Raw genomic sequence first — 18,362 nt, forward strand, 5'->3', positions numbered from 1 at the left:
AGATTCTCTAATGTTTATATAATAGTCTTCTCAAACCTGCTCATTTCCTTATCTCTGTCATCTATATCATTTATGATATCAACTTTCAACACTGACTGAAAGCGGTGATGCATTCTGATATGGTTATGGTGTGGGGTATTTTTGGATTTAGAAACAGTTGTAATGGGGTTCATGGTGGTTTCTTTGGCAAATAACCTCATTAGATGTAATCAGAGGAAAATAAGATGGCACATGTTTTGGGGGTTTTTTTTCTGAAAGTGAGTACCAAAACATTGAGTTGAACAATTCTCAGATGGACAGACTTCTTTCAGACCCTTTTCACAAAGCAGGTGTAGCATTGCAAATAACATAACTCCTTTTACTATAACATAAGATATTTGTAGCGCTGCCATCGTTTGTGAAATGAAATTTGATTTGGTTGTTTGTATGATGGAGGTGAGGGACACTGGTTAGATGTGTATATTTATTCATGGTTGGTTCAGTCAATTGCCATATTTGGGTTCTTTCTATTACCTAAGCGTTGGTTCATCACATTCAAAGTACAGATCACATTCCCATCTTGGGTACTACACGGTGTGAAACCTATTCTCACTGTCCTTGGACCGGTGAAGGTCCCGGGGTAGAATAGGCCTTCAGCAACCCATGCTTGCCATAAAAGGCGACTAACAGGATCGGGTGGTCAGGCTCGCTGACTTGGTTGACACATGTCATAGGTTCCCAATTGCGCAGATCGATGCTCATGTTGTTGATCACTGGATTGTCTGGTCCAGACTCGATTATTTACAGACCGCCGCCATATAGCTGTAATATTGCTGAGTGCGGCGTAAAACTAAAGTCACTCACTCATTCACTGTCCTTGTGATAAAATGGCTTGACTATTCCTTGCTTTTAAACAGTGAAACACATAATTTGTACATACCACGATGCAGGGTTAGATGTTCTCACAAACATTGTCAAAATAGTGATTTCTATGTAATTGGGGCAGTGGGGTAGCCACGAGGTTAAAGTGTTAGCCTGTTACACGCATGTTACATTTCTGGTGTTACATACCCTGATATTGCTGGAATATGGCTTAAAGCACCGTAAAACCATACTCAATCGTTCCAAGTGATTGGTCACTTTTAGGCATAATTTGAACATAACTGTGGACTAATAGAATTGGTCTGTCACTACTACAGATTAAAGGCATGGTCTGGTTAGGAAATAGATGTCTGACTCATGTGGTTCGAAAGCCTGTTTATTCATTTACTATTTCATGACTAAAATACATACAGGATACAGATAAGTCTATATTAACAATGTGAATGAAAGTGGCGAAAGTGCTGAGTCAGAATGTCCTAAAGTCTAATGCATGAGATTTCTTAAAAGTAGGTGTGCCTTGTGTGACCTGTAATCTTTTCCATCATAAGAGTTTTATGTATTCTGGAGCTGAACACTACATACAGTTGAGAAGTCCTCAACAACTTGGATAATGTCAGGTGATTACAATAAATGACCCGGGCATGTCACCATAACCTGAGCAGCTGAGTCCTAGGTTGTTGTTAACCAATGATGTATCTGAGCCAGATTTCATTATTGTCTGTATCAAAAATATTGGATACTGCTGGCATGAACACACATATTAAGCAGGGTTCAATATTCTGTTTGAGAGTCAAGAAGTCATTTAAAAATGACTGATTTCGGTGTTCATGGATTTGATACAGATGATAACCACAAGCCCCATATCACCCTTACTGTAAACACTGATCACTCAAAATAAATAGATAGATATAAATATAGGATATTTATATAGTGCACATACCCACTTACAAGTGCATGCTCAAGGCCTTCGATCACTGGATGTCAATCTCAACAACACATCGTATTGTAATCTCAACTCCCTGGGGAGTATATAACTCTTGCTGCCACTAGGCACACCGAGTTTATTACGGCTCTCTCATCCTAATGAGGTACCCAGTTGACAGCTGGGTGGACTGAGACACATGGTCACAGCACTTTGTCCAAGTTTACTACATGTTGCTGTACCCGGCAACTAGGTGTATGCACGTGTTCATATGGCCACCATCTGATCATATACCAACGGATTCTTGGGTTCTTTTAAGTGCACAGGGTTGTGTACTGTACACTAGGGGTTGTGACAACACTGAAAGAGTCTGCACACAAAGTTGACTCCAAGGTTTTTACACCTGGTCACAGGTGGGTTGTTTGTGGAAAGAAGACAGTCAAATAAGACATCATTGATACAATTTGATATATTACAAAGCAACAGCTTCTATTGTAGTTTTCATTGAGTAAGTTTAGTTTTATGCTGCACTAATCAATATCCCAACTATATGACTAAGGTCTGTAAATAATCATGTCTGGACCAAACAATCCAGTGATAAACAACATGAACACATCTGTACGACTGGGAACTTATGATGTGTCAATCAAGACAGTAAGCCTGACCACCTGATCCCATTAGTCACCTCTTATGACAAGTATGGGTTACTGAAGGCCAATATTCTAACCCGTACCTTCACAGGTTTGTTTTCATGGAGAAGAGAAAGGGAGAAGTGTTTTCGTGATATTGAAACCGCCTTTGAAGTCTTGACTTTAGTCAACGAGACGAAAACCACTTTGATATGATTGAGGTAGTTCATGCTAACTTTTTTGGTCTTCAGCACTAAGGTCATAAGGAAAGCCATTTTACTTTCATACCTGACTTCCAACACTGATCACCGATATGGTTTTGTTTAGAAATAGTCGCAGCAATTTCCTTACAGTATTAACTTCCATGCATCAGCCTGCTGGTTCAGTAACTCTCCACTTTCCTTGCTTCCTAAATAAGCAGTGGTTGTGTAGCTCTGTCTGATCCATCTTAATCAATAAATGGATGAAAACTAGTTCTGCTCAGACTTATTGATCCGCTCCTTGAAATGAGGTAGAAGTATATTGATAAATGACTAGACCTAGAAAAGTCCTGTGACTGTATCAACAAAAGGAACTCATTTGGAGAAATGTCATTTTTGCATGAAAATCTTTCAGCATTGGCCTTATGAACTATGTTTACATTGATTTTGTTTCCTGTGTTTGTGTGTGTTGTATTCTGTTATGTTGGAAAGGAGATGATGTGTCATTCAATGTACATATTAGCAGGCAGGTTACTATGTCCCTTAATTTCACAATGAAGATAAAGTTCTTGATAGTGAATGGCATTTCTGAAGTATTTCTAGTACAAAACAAGAAATTAACTATTTCCATGTACACATCACAGTTTTTGGTGAGTGTCTTACATTTTGTACCATGACAATTTTTACTTGAGATAAATATTTGTAGTGACTCAAACCATTGTATTAGTGATTCCTATCTGAATAAGCGTGACTTTTGCCCAAAATTGTAAGTGGCATGTATTTTAAAATCATCTTTTGTATGAAACTATCTGTTTAGTTATATGAACTTAATTAACAGAACTATATAGATGTTGATAAACAAGATTTGAATCGGGGTCAATAGTTGACAAGAGTTACCTCCCTTGAGCCAGACAAGACCTGTTCTCCAAGTCCACTGGCCACTGATAATCAGAAAACAGGCACAGAGAGAGCCATATAATTTTGTTAATTTCCTATTTTCATGGTATCTCTCTTCACATGGTTTTCAGGTACTTTTATTAGCCATTTGAATCTGATGATTCTGCTAATAGCTGTTAAGAAATGAAACACGGCAGAAGTTTATATAATTTATGCCCTTAAAAACAAAGAAAGCAGATCTATTTTGTTAGCTGTAACTCAGTTCATGCTGTCTGTCTATTTATTTGATTGATCTTGGAGATTCATAACGTGTGAATACATTAGACACAATTTCAAGCAATTTGCTTGCTACCCTTTCATGCATTACGGGATATTAATAGTTCTACAGAGCTTACAAGAAATCATGACCTAATTTAACAACTGCCTTTGATGCTTAAAGTTTGAATAAGATTCCTCTTCAGATCTATTATAATAAATGTTTAGGTAACCCATTTAGCTTGTATAATACAATTAGTATGTTAAACACCTCCAAAGCATTGTTGTGTTAATATTCTGTCTAAGCTTGATGTTGATTGATAATGTTGAAAGAGTAGCCTAGGTAATAACAGGCTATGGGTTATCATGTCTACCACAGGTTTTGCACTAATGTAGTGGTGTCATGTTCCCAGGCAGTCATCCCATCCCTCTCTCACTCTTCCAGTTGCCTAGCAGGCACTTTCTTCCTGTGGGAAGCTATTATTAGTATGACCTTCACCTTGCTCCACCGTTGAGGCTTGCTAGCTGGCTGACTGCAGTTCGCTGATGGCTACAGTCTGGAACATTATCTAGTGTCGGTGAACAAACAACTTTGCATCAACTCTTTTTGCCGATAGATCGATCCTGGAATTTCATAGCCTGCTTTCTGTTACTCTCAACACTTTTGTCAATTGACCCTTATAACTTTTGCAGGTTCTGGTGGAATTTGATGACCGTGACTGGCAAAAGCGAGAGTGGATTAAAGTACACGAGGTTTTTCAAGTGTTTTTGGTTGAGCATACTCTTGTTTGGGCAGAGCGACAGGATCCAGGAAAGCCTCGTAATCAAGTCACCTGGCCAGCTTTGGTAAGTTTTAGATATGCTCGTATTCTATCAGCATGTTGTATCTGATGACAGACACTTTCAACCGTCCAGGTAGGAAAGCCATTACTAGTTTATTTCCACAAGCGCGCACTGGTGAAAACTTTTTGGGAGATTGTACATTGAGTGAAATCGTTGGTTTGTCAGTGTTACCTAATTGCTCATAAAGCTTGACGTTTCAGGTGGTAATGAAGTAGAGTTTGTGATGTAGCAGATTGGTTTTCTGTGGCAAGATTGATGAAATCTGTGATGTTAGGACAAACCTAAACTGACTTTAAATGAAATTTCTTCTTGCTGAAATTATCAGTTTATCATCTCATTTACATTAAGTTTTATGCTTATGTGTAAACAAATGTTTGAACAAAAATGTGACTGAAGTTTTGGTTTTGGTTGTTGCAGTTCCTGCATTATTTGCTTTCAAGTAATAAACTGGAGGAAGAATTTAGGGAAATTTTCTTTGTGCAGTATGTGTGTGAAGTCTTTTTAAGTAATTACCTGACTATATGTTTTTCCTAAATATGGAAGAACCCATTAATAAACTGAAGAAAGAATTTAGGGAATTTTTCTGTATGAAATGCAGTATGTGTGTGAAGTCTTTTTTAGTACTCACCTGACTATATGTTTTTCCTAAATATGGAAGAACTCATTAATAAACTGAAGAAAGAATTTAGGGAATTTTTCTATATGAAATGCAGTATGTGTTTGAAGTCTTTTTTAGTAATTACCTGACTATATGTTTGATATCAATGTAGTTATTTCATGTTAATTACCAGTAGTGATTAACTGTTATAGAGAGTGTGTTGTAACTATATTTTTAGCTTTTTATTTCATCTTAAACCTTTTGATCCCTTGAGTATCTATCATTACGCAGGTGTGATAGTGGCATTGCTGTAACATCAGTTTTAAGACAAAGGTAATCTGTCTAGATTGTGAGCAATGTATCAAAAGCAAAAAAAACCCAACAAAACAGCATCATTAACAAAGTTGTTTTCTGACAAATTGCAAGTGTCTTTGTATTGTTTCTTTTTTTTTTAATGGAAACTTTCGCTCCAAATCATTAAAAAAGTAATGTATGGTGAACTGGTGTAAAAACCGCATTAGCTAATCAAGGCTGGGCAGTCTTCTATTTCCTGTGATCGAGACATCTCATTGGAGTGGAGCCCAGCCCATTCAAGCTGTATTGATTGTAACCTTTCTGCATCTCACCATAGAACTTGGGATATTGATTCACTGCTAATAACTCTCTCCTGAGGCCCCTTTATTCTTGTACTGATTTGTTTGGAAGGGCAGAAGGAAGAGGAGCAGTGAGGCTAGTGTTCACAGTGCCGGTGGTTATTGATGCCCAAACAGACAGGGCTACTTGTGTTACATCTGTTAATTCAATATTTCATTATCATACCTGGTCATGACCATTTGAGATGGCAGAGGAAGCGAATGTCATTTTATCACCATAGCTGTGACCTCATTGCCTTGGTGATATTAATGAGGCTATATTTATCTGAAAATGTCGCATCGGTGACATGATTTTCAGTACTGGTAAACAGGACATTTTTGTGACAGTTTTTTGTCACATGTAAATTATTTTTCATGGATTTTATTATGTATTAACACTGTGTGATAAACAGAAGTGATTTTTATCTCCTCAAAGATAAGATTTTGAACTTGAATTCATCTCAGTGTGCAGGATATGCAGAATGTTTCTACATAATTTTTTTTCAGATACTATTTCATTCAGTGGAAGTGTTAACCATTAAAAATAATTTCTTTTGATAAGATGTAATTACAGAATTTGGCTAATGTATGTGTAATTTTAGTGACATTAATGCATTGGGAGCACTTTATAGTTCAAGGTAGTATTTTAGAATAACAAAATTACCAGGAAAAAAGACCATCTGAAAGATCCATTTCTTTTTATTGAAAAAGTTTTCAAGAAGAGTGATATGAAAATATTTCCTGCTGAATTTTTATTCCAATTATTTGGATGATTCTTTTTTCACAATGTCAATTCTTCTGCTTGAGTGACAAGGGACTACATGAATTATTTGGGGAGAGCTTCTATGTCTAATTGGGTAGGAATCAATAATAAACACTGCTCGCAAAGATATAAAAAATACATGCGTTCAAGGAGCATTATCTAATTGTGTCTTCTCGGACACACCTAGAACTTCATTGGCTGGAATAGAATAGCGAGACTTGTCAGGCCCAGACTGCTGTGACCAGTTGTTATAAACAAGTTGGGTGAAATTGCTTTGAGTAACTGCTGTCCCTCAGCTTACTGTTTGTGTTACTTAGCATGCATCAAGATGGTAAACTAGGCCAGGGGTTGGTTGGCCCCTGAGATTGAACCTTTCAAGCGCCAGTCCTGATGGATAGCTGTGTTCTGAACCTTGGCATTATCAGCTTTCAAGGGGCCGTCTCAAAGCAGCTTTGCTTGTTTTTCACTGAAAGTAGTTCTGTCTGTCAGACCCAGCTGTTTTCTGTGTTCTATATGTGGCTTGGCCAGTGAGTAGCAGCCAGCAAGTTGCCACTACTATTGCTGTCTACCTGGTAGCTGAAAATATTCATGCAACGTGGGCTCATTGTATGCTTATATATGTGTGTGTCATCTGAACAGATGGTTGCTGTGTTTTAGTATTCATATATCCCTGAGATATGATTCTATTCAAAACAGCATTTGGGGGTTTTTTTAATTACTGATCAGCATCATAGTTGAAATTCTGTTGCACATTCACATATCTTTTGTGTCCAAGAAGTATTCATAAATTTTGTTAATTTTATGCTGGTTTCTGGTTATGGAAAAGCTTGCATCATTCATGGAGGCTGTCAGTAATGGAAGGCTGTTTGGTTTTGGTAAACCTGTTCAGGCAGGTGATGATGATTCTGTGTGGCCCACTATGTATGCTGCATAATTTAGATGATCACATGGAAATTGATTTTGTCCTCTGTTGCAAGCACCTTTGAAATCAAATTTTTCACAGTTGATATGTTTCTTTAAAAAATTACAATGTGGTTGCATTTAAAAGAAAACTGATTAGGCCAGACCAATTCTACTTCTTATTTTACGGATTTTTGTCCTCTGAAAACCTAAAGGCAGGCTGGAAAAAAAAATAAAAATAAAATTTCCAATCAATGTAATATTCCCTCTAAATACTCAAAATATTTTACTTTTTGGCAGTTTATGAAATGAATATGGGTGAAAAAAAACCCTAAAAAATATTTTCTTGTGAGTTTAAAATTTTAGCTGATAAAAACATAAGGATTTTATTGTTTGAGCATGGGAAATTAATTTTTATTTTTTTTCTCATTCTTGAAAAAATACGGCAGGTGGATCCATAAAACAAGAAATAAAATTGGTCTGGCCTTATTTGAAATGTTAGAAGAGGTTAGGTTTGAATCAACCTGGTTAAGTGAATTTTTTTATTAATATCAATTTGTGCTAGTTACAGGATATACAGTGTGTTGAGACACACCAAATTATTATTTTCATTCACTATGAATTGTACAAACATGAAAGTGCACCAAAAACCAGTAGTTAGTCTTGGGATGTGGAAGCTTAAAATTTCCAGAGTAATTGTAATTCTTTATGCTTGTGATTTTGATGATTTTAGTTGTTTTCAAGGTACAGTTTTAGTGCAGAGTGGAGGTTTAAGATTGTGTTTATTTTCACTAATCTATTTAATACAGGGAAATTAATTGCTGCAGAATACATGGTTTAGATGTAAAAAACTGTTCTAATTGTTGATGCATAGGTCGTATGTAGTAATCATAAATGATTGCCTCATTTTAAGTGATTCCTAAAAGGATCCAATCAAAGGAATTTATCCTCATACAATTTCATTTACTGTTGTGAATTTATCCTGTAATGGAGTTTTTGTGCAGTAACGGTTGTAGAGGAATGTGTTATCAACAATCATGCTTTCAGCTCTGATGAAAATGTATGCTTTTAAAGCTTGTGTCCTGACCAGCACAATGCTTTTCTAAAGCAGACTTGCTTGCCTAATGGAGCGGTCACATGCAAGCTGTATGTCAGAAGGGACAGCCTAGGCAACTCAAGATCAATATATAATTATAGCCTTCATTGTGTATGTGTACATAATGCCACAAGCTAATGGAAGCCCATGGGCACACAGTGACGGACCATAGAGCAGGAATGGATTGAAGCCTGATAACAGAAAGTCTGTTATTTCTAGGGTTTATTTGGAATGGGGCCGCACATGTCATCAATGTGTAGTGTCATTTGGCTTCCCTGTTCCAAACAGTTATGGATTATTCTGTCAACCCCCTTTTGTGCTGTACGTTGCAGAGATATACAAGTTTTCTGTCAATATTCGTAGCTAACAAACTTGGTTAATCAATTCCAAGCTGCGGCTACCTGGACAGGCTATGGGAAATCAAATTCAGGTGGCATGTGGGCTTCTGGACTTTGAACAAAATTGTCAGGGTTATCTTATCAAGTGCTACTGATACAAACTGCCTGTTCATTACTGACCGAGAAAAGGTGTTAAGTGCAAAATATGTCCATGAAAGATGATTGATTTCAAAATGTAATAATATGAAAGCTAGGCTGCCTGATGGAATTAGTGTAAGTTGAACCTGTTAATATAAATCCAAACATTCTGACTGTTATCCATTTGTATAAGGCATAGAAATTGTGGTATTGAGTTTCGTGTTTGTATTTGGCTGATTTATTGTGTAAAAATTTGTGAGGTATTTTGTATGGTCAAATGTCAAATATTCTTTCATGGTTGGGCCCACTTGAGGCTATGTGAAAAACATTGCTGTGTAGGAGACAGGTTTATTGTCTCTAAGCCTTGAGTTTGTGTCATTTCTCCCATGGGCACTGGTTTCTCTAGTAACTGTGGACTTCATATCGTATCCTCCTACAATAGACAAAATGAACTTACTCTTTTTGTGACTGAAATGTGCAAGAATAATACATATGAATTCATACATTAATGGATTTTTCTTCCTGAATGAGTTAACATTGCATCAGCCATTAAAGGTCAGAATGATCTTTGTGATGTCCTTCATTAAGACATGATATCCTAAAATAGTAGTAAACTCAGCTGATGTTAAATTTTTGATAGGTTTAACATTTCATCAGGTGGGGACAGGCTTATACGTTCTCATTGTACCACCTCACAATATGTTCTTTTCTTTCACCTCCATATTGTCTACCCTCATGTATGAAGCTTTCTGGCTTCCTCCCATTACAATCAGTCCTATTTAGCTAAATTCTATTGGTGTAGGACAGAGCAAGCTGGAAGCAAATAATGCCCATAGTAAATATTTGTTAGGATTTTGTGTGCATTTCACAAAGAGGGAACAGAATGTCAGTTCTCCATTTGGAGACAGAAGGGCCAACAGGTTATTTGGGCCATTGCAGAGTGTTCTTGCACAGAAACGAACGTTATCAGGCATGCAAGGCTACCTCTCTACCTATTAGAGAAGTTGATATACTCGCCACTGTGCAAGCTCCGAGCACGATTTAGAGGACTGAGTTGCTATTGTTGTCGTGACCTGCCTGCTAGCTCAATACTTCCAACCACCACACGATTTCAGGTGGTTATAGGTTGGGTGGAGTTGGCAAACGTTCAGTTCAATCTGTCCGAGCTCATTGGAGACACTTCTTATCTCGCTGGCATTGTTGTTTGGGAGGTCTCTGTCAACTATTTATGAAAATGTAAACATCCTCTATGACTGAGAACTATTGAAGTAATCTTTCAATACATGGTTTCCAAATAATGTGGCACGAAAATGGATAGTTGGAAATATGTTCAAGTGTTGCCCTCTCTAAATAGTACGGTGATAAGAAATTTGAAAGTGAATGGTTGTTATTTCATGTCAGCCCGTCATTGTTTGGTAGGTTTGTTGGTAGCGAGGAAGACTTTAGTGCATGGAGGGTTTGATTTTATGATTTAACCAAATTTGCATTTTTTATGGTGAGTTTAACAGACTGGTTAGTATCGATGCCTGTTCCTGATAATTTGATCTGCTACATCACATCACAGTCTTGAGTTGATCCATAATAAAATGTTTTCTCTGTTTACAGTGTTACAAATCATACGTAGACAAAGTTGGACTGACGTCAGGGAGAAAGAAACCTGTTGAGTATCTCCTTGATAGATCAGTGGGCTTTGTGGAAGAGAAGGAATATTCATTTTACCAGGTAAGTAATGTTTTCACGATCATTGATCAAATGGATACACCTGTGTTAATACATTATGCTTCGAGGCATTGTATGTTTTCTATCCTCCATGTTGCTGTTCTTCACAGTGAAGACTTTTGACTACCCACAAAATTTATGGGATTCTGTGACACACAAATAGGGATTTTTCAGAGTCAGTCCGACAAAAAAATTCACGAGACTTCATAAATTATTGTCTGATTATAGACAGGTAATCTTTAGAACATTTTGGATGATGATTGGTCACTGTTCTGCAAAATTACTTTTAAGATCTCTCTGCTCCTTGCACTAGTTGTAGTGAGTACATGAAACTTGGTTGAAATATTTTAGTAATTCTCTGTTTGAATAGATTTCCCGGAATGCATTATGTGGATTTGGGCCATCTTCCACACTCATATAAGTGTTTATTTTGTGTACAACATGTGCTGTCAGAACGGCATAGTTCCACTTTCAGCTGAGATTAATTTCAATGTGGATGAGTTGTTATTACAAGCACTAGGCTAAAGAATTGTGTGGTTGAACAAATAATGCTACTCGGATATGAGAAATGAAAGATGTAATTAAAGATGACTACTGGTATGTTACACCAGTTTTACTGCGTCACCATGCTGAAGGTCAGGGCTGAATCTCCAATCTACATAAACCATAAACACGTCTCCTACTAGTGAGTCAACATGAAACATGATCAGTTATAAACACTTTATGTATTGTATATATGTCAGAGAATATTGTGTGGAGGGCTATTTCCCTTTGTCACATACTGGCGGTAGGACGGTCATGTAATATACTGAAAGAACTTTATGATAAGGCATTGGTATGTGCGAAATGACGTTCACATTTCATTGTCATCAAATCAGGTTAGACAGTTAAGCTAAAATAATTTACAATGAAAAAGATGATTTTTGTACGAGTATATTCATAGTGGTATTCACAATGGTATGGTTTGAAGTCAATAATGTTTCATCCAGTTTGATGGCAGAGACTCCTTGGGTAGAGGCATGAAATATCACATGACAACATTCATTATAATTTCATACTGCAAAAATCAAGTTGGAACCTAGAAGTGTGGTTGCAAGATGCCTACATAGTGCAGAAATACCCGCACGAATGTCTGGGTATGAACAGCTGATACATGCATTAAATATGATAAGTCATATCATTTATTGATTTCTACTGATACTGATAATAGTAAAACTATTACATAAATTACACCATTGCGGAACCTATTCTTCTGGCACAATATGAAATAATCATATTTCTTATATGTGGTACATTAACAGAAAAATATTAATAAGGTGATATCGTTTAATAGAGACATCAGGATCTAAATGTCATTGTGCCCTTCTGTTTGCCACAGTGGTGGCCTTCTGTTTTGACCTGTGGCCGGACAATAATGTGTTGTGAGGAAAGGGATGTACCTGCATTCCTTCATTTCACACATTGACCGTTGACCCAAGGTCATGTGTGGGTCATTCATCTGACCACAATGACAGGTCAACCACAGGCCATTTTCAGACACTGGGCAGTGTTGTACTCATCTCAGCAGGTGCCCTAATGTCAGATGTTTCTTTATTAGATAGCTGGCCCAATACTGTGTAATATCCTCATCCAGCATTCTTTAAAACCTAACATTTGTCTAAGGCTGGCATCCATCGTCCTTTGTTGATGGTATGTGGAAAGGAAGACAGCACACTTTTTGTTCTTTTTATGATTTAATGTAAATTCATTTTGATAGACCGTAAAGGTTGCATTTTTTCTTAATGAATGGTGGCTGTTTCACCTGTGTGGAATGTGTGGGAAATTATGTTCTGTGTTTAAGGCAATCTGTCTGAATCAGATAGTATTCAGAATTGTTCAGTCCTGCTTCAAAGATGCCAATCATGAAAATAGTTTTGTTTGGCTAATCCCTGTGTTGTTTGAAACTGGAAACAACATGTTTTCATTTCTTGGCTTAGGATCTAATGTTGATGGGAAATTCTTTTAAGACATCTTAAAAGTGTTGCCAAAGCCTGTCTGTATATTAAATACATTACGTTTCATGATATTGAAGTTACAAATTGTGGAAGGTCACTTTGAAGTCAATATTGTTTTATCCAGTTTAATATCAGAAACACCTTGAGTAGAAGATGGCTCACTAATACTATAAATTAAATGTGATATTACTGAGGACATCAATTCACCAACTCCATATTATTATTGGAAAAGCCAGCATGTATCATTTCACAAATTTTACGTAAACAAATTTCTTGTGACATTGGTGTGTTGTGAAGAGGTGGAGCCCCCCAACTGAGATCAATATGGCTTGTTTGAAATACCTTGTGTACTCAGGTCACCATTGACTTGCACTGGCAGCACGGATCAACTCGCAGGCTAGATCAATATTTTACCAGGGAATAGCTTTGCCAGTTTTTAATCCAACCAGCCCCAACAAGCTTGCAGTATCTGTCAGCTCCAGCTGGTTCAACCTCAATGTAGCATCTATTTTCAGAGGCTGAAAGGAAAAAACAAACCCACTTGCTTTGCTTTATGTTAGATCAATAGGGCCTTGAGGTGTTATTGGATGCATTTTGTCTTTGAAGATGATAGATATGTGTCTGGTGCCTATATATTTGCTGTAGGACATTATATAAATCCTATGAACATAGATCAAGAGAATTGTATTGGTTGTGGTTTTGTTTATAAAACAATGTTTGCTGTTGTGAACAAATGATAATGGTTATTTCTGCATGTATTTGCCTCATTCATTGTCATCCAAAACCAGGTCAGATCGATCATTTAAGTGAGTTTTGGTTATGTACTTTTGAATGTTTAGGGTATTGGAAATGATTTATGTTATGTTAACCTCAACGGCAGTGGTGCTGTTGAAATGTTGCCTTTCACAAACCACTTTTGGTTTGGAATTATGTACATGATGGGCAGTAAATTGTGGTGTTGCCCAGTCATAATACTGTCGCCTACTGTCATGCTAGAAGTGTCATGAGCTTGCCACCATATTTCATAGAAACCTGGGACCTCATTGTCTGAAGTTGTTGGCAGCCCTCGACATTCTCTACTGTGACTCATCTGACAATTTGCTCCAAGAGTTTCATTGGGTCATACAACTCATTGAATTTTTCTCACATTAACTTCTCAAGCAAGGCATTGCTTTGTGTTTTCACTTTCTTGTGTCCTGTCGTTCATCAACTTGTCATACAAAAAAGGGATTTTTGATGAAGCAGCATTTTCACCAAATTTAATTAGCTTGCTTGAAAGGATGAGATAATTCTCAGGAGAATGAGTAGGAAAACGTGCTGTAATGTAGTAGCAATATCCATTGCAAATTAACTTTTGGTGACAATGAGCCACAATGTGTAAAACCTGTCTCAGACTTCAAGGGAGTAATATTAGATGACTGGCCTTTTGGGAGGGAAATAATCATGCAAAGAAAGATGGTTTTGATAAAACAATTATGGGTATTACTGTAATTCTCTGACATTTAGCTGTAATTATTTTTTGAATTAATGTTGAACTTTGTTCACCTAGCGTCCTACTTTTGTTGTGATTTACATGTAGGTAGACTGGCAACACATGATTGCACTAATGTTCAGGGTGGATATGAGTTTGAACAATACCTGCAGTGTTCATTGTGAGAACAAGCATGATCAACATCACCTGTGACCTTGTAGCATGAAACATGACAAGCAGATTCTATTCATTGTGCGGTTGTACATGTTTGAAGAGGTGGAGACTGATAGAGGCAGGGCTAAAACTAAAATGAAATCTTGTGTCACCTTTTGACATGACAATGTCGTGTACTATCAAGCACCAAATAATTCATGGACAGATGGTTTGTCATTGATATGTGGTAGTAATAATTCACATTTTATATGTTAAGACAACTGCGTGAAAAAATTTTGAAGGCGTTCTTAGTGCCAAACTTAATGTGCCATGCATAATTCATTTGTGGTAGCACGCCCAAAGTCAAAAACTTTGTGGGAATTCAGTTGAACATTGGGCAGTATTGTTTACACACATCCCAGTAGTACTCACTAGGTACTACTGATGGTGAGACTGTGAATGATGTATGTGTTACAAGATACTGTTTAAGGTTACATGAAAGATGGAATTGAGGAATCGTGATGTAACTCAAGTAATTGCATTGACGTCACCCGGCAGTTCCAGTTGGCAGTCTGCCAGACACTCATGTCCTCTTGCCTAACACTAGAAGTTGCTGGAGGCGAGTAATCAGTGTAGAAATAGTAACACATGTTGCATGGCTGCCTGCTCCACATAACTGATGGTGTCAGCTGCTCTCTGCCTAGAGGATTTGTCATAGACCTACCTGCCTGGTTCTCAGTCAGATGTTCTGAGCTTTTTTTAAAGTGAACATCTAGAATTATGTTTTCTGTCTTTTCACAGGGTACTGACAGATGCTAGAGTGAACAGTTGCCATCAGTACCTTACTGCCTCAAGCATGTGTCTATCTGTTAGATTGTAGGCTTGAAAAGAATTGGTCATTTCCAAAATCTTTTAGTCTACTTGCCTAAAATTGTCTTTCCATCCAGTTTGTGTGTTGTGTTAGATAACCATCTCCAGTGTTTTGTATGCTGATGTTTTTATTGACTGATCTATGGATGGACGCCTGTTTTTGAATTACCCTTCAGCCTTCAGAGTTTGACTGTAATGTAAGTATATTGATTGGAGTCGTACGGATGGATGTGTTTCATGAGAGTCATTTAGTCTCGCTGTTGTCATGTTTTAATCAATGGAAACACCACTTTCCATAAAAAGAATATTTACTGCTTTGACAAGGACCCTTGACTCTTCATGCTTCATGTCATGATCTTGTGTGAAGTATCAGTCTTCCTGCCCTTGTGGAGAATGTGTGTAATATCTTGCAGAAAAATGAATAAAAAGACTTAAAACCTATAATTATCAGCAAGATTTTGATGTTGACAGTTTTTGTTAATGCTGTTTCATTACGGAGACTTGGGTGGAAAAAGGATGAAGCAGACACTCATTTGTATCCAGCCATAATGTGTCTGTTGGTGCCGATTCTTGAATCCCATGCCGCATTCCCATGAATGCTAATGAACATCAGGGCAGACATGTAGTGGCACACCAACAATGCCATGGAATTTTGAAATGAAGAATATCCACTGAAAGATATTCCCTGAAGTAAAAATTCCATTTGCTGTGATATATCCCAGTGGGGGTCAGATTAATGACATCCGTAGTACCTTATGCATAATGCCCTGTCTGAACACAACATTATGTCTGGCCAGCTAGGGTGATTTATATGGCAGGTCTTAGGTTGTGAGCTGGACAGACTTGGTAATCACAACTCTATGCTTCCACAACAAATGACAAATGAAGTTCATTCCAAGGTCATGCAGTCTCTAAGGAGAGTCTGTTCATTTCAACGCTGCTACTTTCACAACTGATTTTACTCACTGTTTGTCACATTCCCAGGAGACTATGAGGAAAATGTTGTGTATTTTGATGCAGAAAAGTCCAAAACCTGTGTGGATCTGTATGTGTCTTTATGCTGAACTTCAAATACATACCAGATGCTTTTGTTCTTGTTAAGCTATAATAAGTGCTCGTCTCAAATGACCTGTCTACATCTGAATGATTGAGGATTTTTGCAGTACTTGACCTGCAGCACAACAGGATGTCAAAACCGAACTTCAGATTTGAGTGAGTGAGTGAGTTTAGTTTTAAACCGTACTCAGCAATATTTCAGCAATATGGTGGCTGTCTGTAAATAATCAAGTCTGGACCAGACAATCCAGTGATCAACAACATGAGCATCGATCTGCGCAATTAGGAACCGATGACGTGCCAACCATGTCAGCGAGCCTGACCACCCGATCCCGTTAGTAACCTCTTACAACAAGCATGGGTTGCTGAAGGCCTTTTCTACCCCGGGACCTTCACTCAGATTTGAGAAAAATTACTGCCATGGGTAATCCTTTGGGATGGAACAGCAGCTCAGTTCACACATTCAGTATGAGGGAATCAAGAATTCATATATCAAGGAATAATTTCCTATAACAATGGAATTGGGGGTAACATTTTACATTCACAGGAAAATTTAACAAAACCATTATGTGATGATGGTCTTTCAGGAGCATAGGTACTTTGGAACATTTCTGAATTTGGTTTCAAATGTCCACAGTGATGTTTTATCCAAGGCAAAAAGGTGTGTGTGTGCATGCACGCGTTCACTCAAGTATGGTTAATTAGACCTGCTTTTATCCGACAATCTGCTTTATCCCACGCTTTTGTTTGTAACAAATTGAATAAACATAACTTAGTCTCATTTATTCAATCCAACATCCTTGTTAATCCAACAACTAGATGTGATATGAACGATGTCGGATTAACAAGACTTAACTTTCTTTTCTTTTTTTGAAAGGGAGCAGAAAAAAAAATTATATATTGTTCGCCCTCCTGTTCGAGTAATCACTTAAGAATATTCTTGAACTCTAGTCTAGAGATGTAAAGATATTGGACATGTATGATAAGATATGTTGGGTCTCTGGTATGACTAGCCTTCTAAGTACTACACCATGTGTAGATAAAACTCTGGTCCTCATAGCATTGCTGACGTCCTCACACAGGTACTAGCAGTTTCAGTTTCTCCTAATATACAGTTGTGTGTGATTAGTAGTGTGCTATGGAAATTAGCTTCTGGCATGGAATTCTCAAATAAATCTATTCATGTCACAGCAGCAATAGGCCCATTGAATACAGAAGTTTGTAGCTAATTACACATTGATATTCACTGAATCAAAATGAGAGTGCTGTGAATATCTCAGTATTGTAACGGTTTTAGTAATCTAGGATTTTGTACTGGATTATATTATATTGTGCAGTGATTCGATGTTGTATACGTAAGTCATTAAATGTTATGGATTTTGTCAGCTGGTAAATGTGACCTTGAGCTATGGACTGTTGAAGTTTGAACTTGGACATGAAGATTAATCATGATTCAGTAGATTAACCACCATTGATTACTCAGGAAGGTAGAAGTTTTGAGAATTGTACCAAAGTTGTTGCCAAGTAGCATTGCAAAATTATTCATTAGGTCACTAGGCATTCATGATCTGTTCGTTTACTTCAGGATTAATTTTGGATGCTGGTATTGTTGTTTCAGTTGAGTTGGGCTTTACATCACATGTGCATTATTCCAGCCATGAAGCGACGAGATCAAGTTTGCATTTATTACCGTTCTGTGTCCATGGTCCAAAAAGGTTTTGTTTCAGAAACATATATTGTTGTTTCAGACCATATGTAATTAGAATGTGGGGTGGTGGGGTAGCCAAGTGGTTGAAGTGTTGGCTCGTCATGCCGAAGACCCAGGTTTGAATCCCCACATGGGTACAATGTGTGAAGCTCATTTCTGGTGTCCCCTGCCATGATTTTGTTGGAATGCTGCTGAAAGCTGCGTAAAAGTCGGTCAGTCAGTAATAAGAATGCTGTGTATTCCTATACATGTTGCTGATATTAAAGGACAGATCATGTCATGTCATTAAATCTATTGACAAAAATATTAATAGTAATAA

The 18,362-nt window shown here is 37.4% G+C and overlaps 1 protein-coding gene across 3 annotated transcripts in view; it reads left to right on the forward strand.

Moving 5' to 3' along the window:
* The window catches only part of LOC137265352 (lysine-specific demethylase 3B-like), a 102,254-nt gene that overhangs the window by 30,847 nt on the left and 53,045 nt on the right, over positions 1 to 18,362 (forward strand). For 2 of the 3 annotated variants that reach the window (XM_067800737.1, XM_067800738.1), the window contains exons 2-3: positions 4,458 to 4,610; positions 10,678 to 10,794. In XM_067800737.1, the coding sequence (XP_067656838.1) occupies positions 4,458 to 4,610; positions 10,678 to 10,794 (270 nt within the window). Of the gene's footprint in view, positions 1 to 4,243; positions 4,339 to 4,457; positions 4,611 to 10,677; positions 10,795 to 18,362 lie in introns of those variants that run through there. The other variant, XM_067800739.1, reaches the window with a different exon arrangement.

Source organism: Haliotis asinina, chromosome 15 (genome assembly GCF_037392515.1).
Source record: "Haliotis asinina isolate JCU_RB_2024 chromosome 15, JCU_Hal_asi_v2, whole genome shotgun sequence".
Classification (NCBI taxonomy): domain Eukaryota; kingdom Metazoa; phylum Mollusca; class Gastropoda; order Lepetellida; family Haliotidae; genus Haliotis; species Haliotis asinina.